Source organism: Alligator sinensis, unplaced genomic scaffold (genome assembly GCF_000455745.1).
Source record: "Alligator sinensis unplaced genomic scaffold, ASM45574v1 scaffold118_1, whole genome shotgun sequence".
In the NCBI taxonomy this organism is placed as follows: Eukaryota; Metazoa; Chordata; order Crocodylia; family Alligatoridae; genus Alligator; species Alligator sinensis.
This window is the reverse complement of record NW_005841850.1, coordinates 983,132-993,106: the sequence shown is the minus strand read 5'-3', so window position 1 is coordinate 993,106 and position 9,975 is coordinate 983,132. Positions and strand designations below refer to the sequence as shown.

The window sequence follows — 9,975 nt, the reverse complement described above, 5'->3', positions numbered from 1 at the left end:
CTGCTGAAACCCTGTAATGCAGTGCAGACGTCTTCTCAGACTCTGCAATAGTCACCTTAGCTTTGCCCATTGCTGTAGCATCTTTTCAAGTGAACGTCAAGGCATGATTTATAGGACAGGTGGAGCCGGAATCGGGGGACTCTGGCCAGGGTGTTCAGCGCTGCACTGGGCAGGTTGAGCAATCTTGTCTGGCTCTGCCACTGACTTGCTGTGGGACCTTGGGCAAGGCACTTCATCCCTGAGTGCTCCCTTGACTGCAAAAAGCAGGTAGTGAAAGACAGCACTGCCCTGAACTGCCTCAACTGCTTAACTGGCTCAACTCTTATTAAGAATTAAGACATACTCTTGTTCTGCTGTGGACTTGTTTTACCAGGGCTTGGCTCTTGAAGGGACAGAGAAGAGTACTAGGCAAGCAACTCTCCAAGGGCCAAGCCCTGCACTAAAACAGCAGCAGAATGGTTAAGAGAAACGATGCGACGCTGATAAAATGCCAAAAATTCCTCATTCTTCCTCTTGGGGAAGAGGGAGGGGGGTGTCTGGAAAATGTCAACAATAAAAATTGCATTTATACGGTATATGATGGAGCCAGCTACTGTGGGCAGAGTTACCGTACAGCCGGCCAGAGGAGGAGGTTTAAGAGCGCAGACGCTACCGTCCAGTACCTGCTCCGCCGTGTGAAACGCAGAACAACTGAACTGCGGCAGCACGCGAGGGCACGAAGGCAGAGCATAGGGTTGGGCCCTTTCGTTTCTATTGCACCGCTTGTTTAAACCAGCTCCTCCGCCTCTGTACGCCCGCCCAGCTTCACAGACTTCAAGGGAGCAGCCTCCGTTTCCGCCAGCTGAAGGTTTGGCCCGTTACAATCCTACTCCATTTACCTTGCTGGCTCTTCCCCCTCCGAGAGTGACACGACTAGTTTCCCCGCTGACCAGCTGGGCAGCTGTGGGAAGGAGTTGGGGATTTGAAAAGACTGGTTGGGAAAAAAGCCTCACGCTCCCATGTCGAGATGAATGAGGCCCTGGGGAGAATGGCAGGATGAAATCAGAGTACAGGGGAAAAGAGCAGATAAAGGGACTAAACCTTACGCCAGGAAGGAGATAAGGAGAAGACGGAGAAGGGCTTTTTGACTAGTAATATAGGCACCAACACATTTATTTTTGTAACATGAGCAAAATGAATGCGTGTGAGACTATACAGGCGACTGAGCGGCCTGGTTCTGTCTTCCCCAAGCGGTTGTGAGTGCAGCTCAATTGGCCCATTTCTGCAGCAAACCTCGGTCGTCCAGGACTGTGATCCCCCAGGCAGTGCCCTTAGTGCCCTCCAGCCTGCTCTGCTGGCCTGCTCAGCGCCTCCTGCCGCTACACCAACACCACCGACTTTCCACTCCAAGCCAGAGGCCGACTTTAGGCATCTGTGCCAACACTGTGTCGGGGGGGACGAGGGGGCTTGACCTTTGAGATGCATGCAAACAGGAGCTAGACTCACATCCCCCAGGTCCCTGTGCGTGCGCTCCCTCGTGCACCGCGCACACGGGCCGAATGCACCGACGTGGTGCCCGATCTGCTGTGTTCGAGCTGCGTGCGAGAGGCGGAAGTTGTTTTTGCACCTACAGCTGCCAGGACCGACGCTTGCCTTAGGCTGTAAGTTACTGAGCACGGTAATGGAGCTGTAATGCCTGTTTATGGATCCCACGCTCATCTGTTGGCAAACAACTCATGCACCCTCAACGTGTACCGAGATGAGAATATTAAAAAAGAAAAAAACCCACCAAGTTGCCACAGCCAAGAAAAAAAATCCAAGTGGGAAATTACAGAGCTCGGCTCTCTCTTTCTGTCCCGATTTGCAATCAAAGCTCATGCTTTGTCGTGACATTTTTTATTAACACTTGCATTTCCCATTTTTAATTCTATTGAAGCATTACAGTTAGTTTAAAAGACGTATCATTTTTATTAATTGCATTTCAGATCATTCTTAACTCAATGCATAAATACCAGCCACGGCTGCACATTGTGAAAGCAGATGAAAACAACGCCTTTGGGTCGAAGAACACAGCCTTCTGCACACACGTGTTTCCTGAAACATCCTTTATATCAGTGACCTCCTATCAGAATCATAAGGTATGGCTTTTTTGGTAACAAAATCTGCTTTATTTTGGTTGTTGCTTTTGAAGTTTGTAGTCTTCCTAACCTAGACCAAAATGGACTGTGATTTTTTTTACAGGCACAGGTATGTAACCATCGTTGTGGGTACTGCGCTTCAAAGCATAGCGTATTTATTTTACATGTTGCTATTGTGCAGGAACATGAACTCTTCCAGCTGAGTAAGTGCCCCTCCAAGCACAGCGCCTGTTAGGCCAGAGGCAGAGGATGTAGCTCAGGAGAAATAAGAAAAAAAAAATGTATTGGGTAAAAATACTTGGCAGCCTCAGCTAATACAGAAACTAATGAATCGGAGCACTCATAAACTTTGTCATTCAAAATAGCAAGCAGATCTAATAATGACGGGTAAAGCTTGCTCATAAATCTACAGTGAAAAGTAATTATGGTATATGTATTCAGTGAGACACACAAGGAATGTGACCTCAAAAAAGGGTAGTTAAGAGCTTTTTCTTGTGGTTAAACGAAGGAGGAAGGAGGGGTTTTGTGTTTGTGTTTTGTTTTTCGGGGGGAATATAAAATACACGGGACTCAGCTGTGTCTTTGGATGCATGTCAGGTGTTGTCATAGATCACACAAAATTCAACTTGCTATTTGTTCTTGAGCAGGTGGGGAATAGCCAGATTTGGTAGGGTTTATCTGAAAGGGCATGTGTATCGTGGGCGATGTGGACGGTATCAACGGAGGGGAGAATGTAAAGGGAGCGCTGGAGGCAGAAAAAAGAAAGAGGAACTTGACCCATTAAGTAATGGACGTTCTTTTCCTCTTTGTGCTTTTTTTTTAAATGTATAGAGGAACTCTTAGTGTAAGCTGAAGCTGTCCAGAGGTAGACCCTGTTTTGAGGGTAGGGTCCCAGACCTCCACGAATCCTCCGGCGGTCTCATGTTCATTAGCAAGTTGGTTCAAACAGGTCCGTTTGCTTACAGCACTGGGTGTTTGTGGTGGAGCAGCGGTGGGGCAGGGATGTAATATGTAGCATGAAGCTACAGGAAAGGGGCCATGGACTTGGGGACATAGGGGCATCTTATAATCATCAGCATTTCCAAGCAAGCTGGACAGATGGCACCATCACAGCTTAGTTGCCACCTTCCCATAACTGCCAGCAATTGTCTCTGACATCTGCCGTGTACCCGAATGTGTAACGCTGAGCAGGTTTGGAAACTGTGTGGAGATCCTTGAATCTGTAGCTGGCTGGCTTTGGCGAAGGGTAAAAGCTGCACAGCATGTTCCCATACCAACTCCTCCTCTACGCGTTGCAAATGTAGACGTCCTGGTCCCGTCTGGTGTGTCTGACAGGCCTCCTCACACAAGTAGGTTCAGTTCTGCTTTGACATTTGAATGGCAGAAGCCTGTGCAAGTTATGCACTTAGGGAGCCAGGTGGAAGTGCAGGGGAAACACAGCTCTGTGTGTTCAAAATGAAATGGGCCAAACACTAACGTGAGTACTCCTTGCAAAGCTGTAGTTGTGTCAGGTGACTAACATGGTTAACCAAGAAGGGACGGAAGAGCTTATTTATTAGGTGCTTGTAATATTTACGTGTCAATAGGACCTTTCATCCCGAAAGATCCCCAAGTATTTCCTAAACTTCATGTTTCCAAAGTCATTGACGTGCAGCCGCCTCGGAGGTGGAGGCCGGTAGCGAAGGAGGCTGAGGGTAGATCCAGGAGGACAAACCCTTGGTCTTATGAAGAGGGACGAAGGATCTTTTTGGTCAGCTTTTCAGTAGGACTCGGGGCACTCTGCAGGTGTCGGGAGAGCAGCAGCCGTGGCTGAGGCTGAGTCCTGTAGAAAATGCGGCCATTGTAGACTTGAGCTTTCCTGGAAATCTGTCCATTCAGCAGCGAACGGCTTTGTTAATGTCTCCTCCAAAGCATCCCTACAAAAAAAAAAAGAAAAAAAGAATGGCACTCAGTCTAACCTAAATGGATAAAGGGCTCTTGGCTATTGCCTGGATTTTAACCTGGTGCTGCACGGGGCTGGAGATTGCAGGCCGCCGTACAGCTCCCGAGGGAATCGGCCTCAGCTAGAGCCCTCGCAGCAAGGGCTTCCAGCCTTGCACCCACCCAGCAGCCCTGAGCTCAGTGAGCTTCCCAGCACACATCCAGTCTTTCAGACAGAAATACTAAAAGCCCCCGCTTGTAGCTGAAAGGGTGCAGCCTCCTGGATTTCAGCAGAAAGCCAAATGCTTCTATGGAAGGAGTGTTCAGGTAGGGAGAGAGGCGCTTCCTAAGAGAAACTGTACAACTCACGCTCTTGTTTATTATGAAGCCCCCCAAAAATGAGGGTATAACGGATAAAATTTCCCCTGCATGCAGGCTTATGTCCTGGCATATTGCCCCCATCTTTCTTTTCTGGGTTGGATGAAACCATGTGAGCAGCTCATAACCTACTACCAAGGACCAAAATCTGAAGTCAGTGGCAAAACTACCATAAAAATTAAAGGGGTCAGGATTTCACTTCAGAGCAAAAATGTTATAGTGAAGGGCAGGGTTTTCACCCCAAAAGCAGAAATAGTTGAGTTCTGACATCTCTCTGCCCACCAGCAAATTGCAAATGACTTGTAAAAAAGGAGAGAAGAGGTGGAATGCCATGGAAAAAAAAATGTTGCATTTCTCTGGCAATAAACGGCTCGTTAAAGCTATGTTGTGACTGAACTAGAACCAAGCCCAAATGTAGGCTACAGGGTTACTAAATAAAGACATTAAATTAAAACTTGCCTGGTTGCAGACTGGTTTGTGGGTGGGGGTTGGGCAAAACCCCTAAGCTCCTTGCGGTTCGTCAGATGATTGTTAAGCTACCACAGAATCCACTGTGGACTCAAAGGAGAAAAAACAGAGCACCAGCTCCATCCGAAACAGCCAGGAGCATCAGTCCCAGGCTGCGTTTACAGTCTGCCTAGAGTAGATATCGACATCCCTGTTAAAAGCAGCCCCCCCCATGCTAGTTAAATTCATGTGTCTCCAATCACGTACATCACCCGATCACATATATTAATTAGTATGACAGGAGCTTTCTCATTCATTTGTTTGTTTGGGTAAAGGATATATTTTTTAACCAAGCATGGCTATTTATAACGACATTCTTGCAAGTCCTTGGAAAGAGAAATCCCCAGAGGCCAAAAATGCTGGATGGTGGAAGTAGCTACCAGCAAGCCCAGGCCAGGAAGCAGCAGGACTGAAGCTGCGAGCTGGCCACCCAGAGTCTGCCTCTGCCAGCGTCACAGCGGTAGGACTGGAGTCCAGGGACATAGGGCGTATGTACACGCCATGGTTTTTGCCTTTTTATGCACTGCAACTACTCTGCAAGAGTGTGTCTTGCCTTCTGTCTGATCTGTTCTATCTATGATATTTCTTAAACCTTTATATACCCTTGCTGCCAAAGGGCCTTAGAAGCTTAAGTGTGTAGGGGTGCATGGTGTGCCCATTTGGAAAGGATCCCAGGGACATGCAGAGGGACAAGCCCCTGGGCTAGTGTTTTAGTCCTAAATGATCTGGTGTGTGTGTGAGAGCAGCTCATAACCTACTACCGAGTGAGCAGGGGCCCAAGAAGGAGGAGACACTCTGTTTGGAGAATGGCAGGGCTGCATTCCTGGGGCAGAGGGAAGGAAGGGGGCTGCTGGAAGGGAAGATGGGAAAGACAGAAGAGGCTACAGAAGCTGAGTGCCAGAGGGAGCAGCCATCAAGAAGAAGCTTGAGAGAGTCCAAAGGAGGGCCACGCGCGTGATTAGAGACCTCTGGAGAACAGGTCGTACGAGGAGATGCTGAAAGACTTAGGATTGTTCAGCCTGGAGAAGAGAAGACTCAGAGGGGACTTGGTGGCAGTCTAGAAGTATGTCAAGGGCTTGGGGGAGCATCTGTTCACCAAGACCCCCCCAGGGGAGGACAAGAAATAATGGGCACAAACTTATTGAAGATCGCTTCAGGCTAGACATAAGGAAACACTTCTTTACAAGTCGTGTGCCGAGGGTTTGGAACAGGCTCCCTCCCAGAGGCAGTGCAGTCACCCACCCTGGCGATCTCCAAGAAATGTCTTGATGCCCACCTTGCTGGGGTCATCTGATCCCAGCAGTCTTTCCTGCCCAAGTGCAGGGGGGCTGGACCTGATGATCTGTAAGCTCTCTTCCAGCCCCTAACATCTATGAAACTATAAGAAGAGCAGTAGCCTTTCAAGAGCTGGTGCCTCCAATTTGAGGGCAACATGGAGAGGCCACCAGAATGGCTCCTCCTGGCCAAAACGTTAGAGATGTCTGCTGGATTTGACAAGCTGAACAATAGGCAGGGCCCTGCCCCACTGGAAGGCAAACACAAAAGCAAACACCACTTGAGAAAAGACCAGCGTTAGAAGGAGAGACACAAGAACTTACTGTTAAAAGAGGACCATGTCACTTGGCACGCAGGCAGGGGAAAGCCAAGTATGTGAGATTCAAGGTAAATAACAGGAAGAAATAAAGGCTGCACTAAAAGGCAAGAATTGAGAAAAGCTTAAGGCAGAGGTGGGGAGAGGAAAGAAGTGCAGGGATTTATGTGGAGATGGAAGTGCATGGAGATTTGTTGAAGAGACTGAGTTTTTTATGAGCGAGAAACGGCAGTAAATAGCCAGAGAATCCAAGGCTGTAGATGATGGGAAGCAGTGAGGAGAAAAACTGAAGGAGTATGGAAAAAATAGGTAAGTGCATCCAACCCAGACCAGCCAACACCCACCACGTGTGACGTGAGCGCCCTAGAGCCAACGCTTGCAAGTCACTTCTTTGCTTATTGCTGAATCTACATTTCTTACCTAGTTTTTCTTTTCTTTGCATCGTGTCACATGCAAAAAACAAGGTGAGGTTGCGGAGGCAGCGATTAGCCCTGAAAAAGCACGCGAGCAGCACCACTGCAGTCAATCAAAGGCAGGTGTCCAAGTGCATCGCAATGCTTTATAAACTGGCTTGGAGACAGATTCTCTTCTGCTGCTTCTTCGCCTGTCTTCAGAAAACCAAGGAAGCGCCTGGAGAAGGATGCCAAGACACACACGTGCAGTTTGAAGTCCAGGGGCAGACAAGCAGCTGTAAACAGAACAGGGTCGTTTTTTAATGTTCCCTCACACCCCATATCTAGTGCCCTCCTTTGCTGGGCCTGTCAGTTGTGGGGTAGGAACCTGAACTTGGCCCCAGGTGATGAGGGTGAGACTATGGGTAACGTTTTCAAGAGTGCCGAAGCCAGCCCCGTTTTTTTTCCCACAAGTGACCTGGTTGCAGTCGTGCAGCTAGTGCCCTCGGTGAGCTTGGAGTAAATCCACAGACATGAATAATGTCCCTTTCCATATATGCCTAAGGAACATCCGAGAGTCTGGCCCAGTCTCCACACCAAAAATGCTGGCAGGCTCTCTAATAACTAAGATTTTTGTGAATCCAGGCTCTGTGCTTTCCTTTGTTGCCATGGACATATGAAGTATGACTTAGTGAACTGAAAAAGCCATCAGCTACTTGCTAAGGGCTGTGGTTTTTAGGGTTGTTGTGCGGTGTTGTGCATTGGTGAAGAACCCCACCAGCTCAATGGCCCCAGTCCAGTTCAGGACAGTAAGCAGCTAAAAGTCTGCTAAAAGCAGCCTAAGTGGCATTTAGGGCCAGTTATGCGGATGTTAGGTCCTATGCCTACGTAGCACTGCTCTGAGAAGCAAGACAGAAGGGTTCAAGTAGCAAATGTGAATAAACACCTTGGGCTTGACAATCACTTCCTGGGCAAATGCACCAAGCATGACACCACTGACCTGTCCTGTTTCTGTTTGCTCCTCTCCCTTTTTTTCCAAGACTTGCATGGGATTACAGCCTTCCTGGAGAGAACAAGAACATGAGAGAGGTATAGGGGCAGAGCAGATCACCCAGAAGGACAAGACAGGTTGTGCATGGGTACAAGGCTCTAATGTCTGCATAACTGGCCCTAAATGCCACTCAGCCACCTTACAGGAGAGCTGGCTTTGGGCCAGCGTGCATTTGCAGCACTCCTGCAGAGACATCAGACGTACCTGGATTGCGGTGTTTCCCCTCTCTCTCCCCAGCCCCACACACAGTGCTCTTAGACTATACTGGATGGACTCAGAAAGGACTGAAGTTAGGTGGGGAAACCACATGGCAGTTCAGCAGCAGCAATTGTGTTATCCAGTCCCATAACGATCAGTAAGACTGGGACCCTTGAAGTATCTGGACTCCAAGCACAACTCCTGGTGGGGTAGGAGATACGTCTGGTGATTCAACAGGCGTTGTAACACTGGACATCACCGGAGGATATGGTAGAATTTTAGTCCTATGAAGTCCCCTGGCCTAGAGGAAATGATCTAGCAGCATGTTAACCACCAGGTATAGATCGGCATAGAGAGAACATTTCGAACTGAAGTTCTCCAGCCTGAAAAGACCATGAACCCATTTCCTCCTTTCCAGGATCCGTTTTCAGTTAATTTGGAGAGAAGTAAAACTGAGTTCCTAATCATTTGTGGTCCTTAAAGACTATTTGGCATTTTCACTAGGGTAGCAGTAATAATCATGGCTGATTGCCCAACTTATGATGGTAACTACAGTCTTTCTCCATAAGCTGCTCTTGCTGTACCTTTCTGCCTGGCTTAATGACAACGCCAAATTTTCCAGTGACCCCCCGTCAGTCTTCTCACTCCCTTCCCATTTGTCTATGAAAGTCTTTTGTTAAAAGATTACTAAATGAGCACTACAGACAAACAACTACACTAACAACAACAACTCTTCCATAGGACTCTGATGTCTGGGTGTGTGGGTATCATACATGGATTTACTAGTGTTTCAAGCAGGGTAAAAGCAGTAAATACTTCAAAATTCAATTTTCCTCTACCCCACACAATTTTGTTCATCAGTTTAGCCACACTTTTTCAATTCTGCAGCCACGGGTCAGTTATAGCAGTACCCTTGGTTACAATTTCACTCACATTTTCAAAAATATGAGGTTTTTTTCAGTGTTGTGCTACACACCAGCTCTGGGAAGCTACTGAAAGTCTACTGTTGGTTAACTGCTTCTACACATGCACATTTACTGCGCAGTAACTGAAATTACTGCAAGGTACAGGCATCTGTCTACACGTGCACACCTGTACCGTGTAGTGAATATTGTGACTTATGCTGACTTGAGCGTACATTTGATAACCGCATCATGCAGGTATCAAATGTACACCCAATTAGTTTCTGTGCCATAATGCACGTGTAGACAGCTTACTGCACAGTAACACTGTGTGTGTGTGTGTGGACTGACTTGGGACTAACTTTACTCCCAAGTCAGTCCACACACAGGATTAATGTGCTTTAACACCTGCCTGTATAGACACCAGCCTATTCCTGCTTACTGCGCAGTAAATTTAAGCCAGTGTAAATGCACGTACAGACACACCCAGTATTACTGAATTTTGCATCTTCTCATGCAGGAGGAAAGGACTACTAGCATGGTGCCTGGGTGGTAAGGGTGCGGGGGTGACATTTACTTAAAATCTTGCAGGTCTCTGTCATCAAGGTATAAGAAGGACTTTTCTTTATTGAGCGAGGACCACAGAAGATACATTTTCAATCACGATGGTCCTGCATGCAAACAGAGTCCTAACCTTGGGAAGCTTGCTTTCAGCTCCTAACAGCACAGTTAGCAATTAGCTCAACAACAGGCAAAGCCAAAACCTTGGCTTCAGAAGCTCCATCAAGCTCAGCGTAACAACATAAAAGCTTTGGAGAAGTTCAGATCTAGATCTAAAGTTTGTATCTTGAGCCTCTCCCCCAGCTTTGAACTTACCAAGCCCTTCCTCCGCTATAACAGCTCTTAGTAGCTGAATCGC

General features: G+C 47.6%; 1 protein-coding gene across 4 annotated transcripts in view; it reads left to right on the top strand.

Annotated features, from left to right (window-relative positions):
* TBX4 (T-box 4) overlaps positions 1 to 9,975 on the top strand; it is an 81,052-nt gene that overhangs the window by 66,427 nt on the left and 4,650 nt on the right. For all 4 annotated transcript variants that reach the window (XM_025210088.1, XM_025210074.1, XM_025210092.1 and 1 more), the window contains one exon: positions 1,965 to 2,117. In XM_025210088.1, coding sequence (XP_025065873.1) covers positions 1,965 to 2,117 — 153 coding nt within the window. The remainder of the gene's footprint in view (positions 1 to 1,964; positions 2,118 to 9,975) is intronic.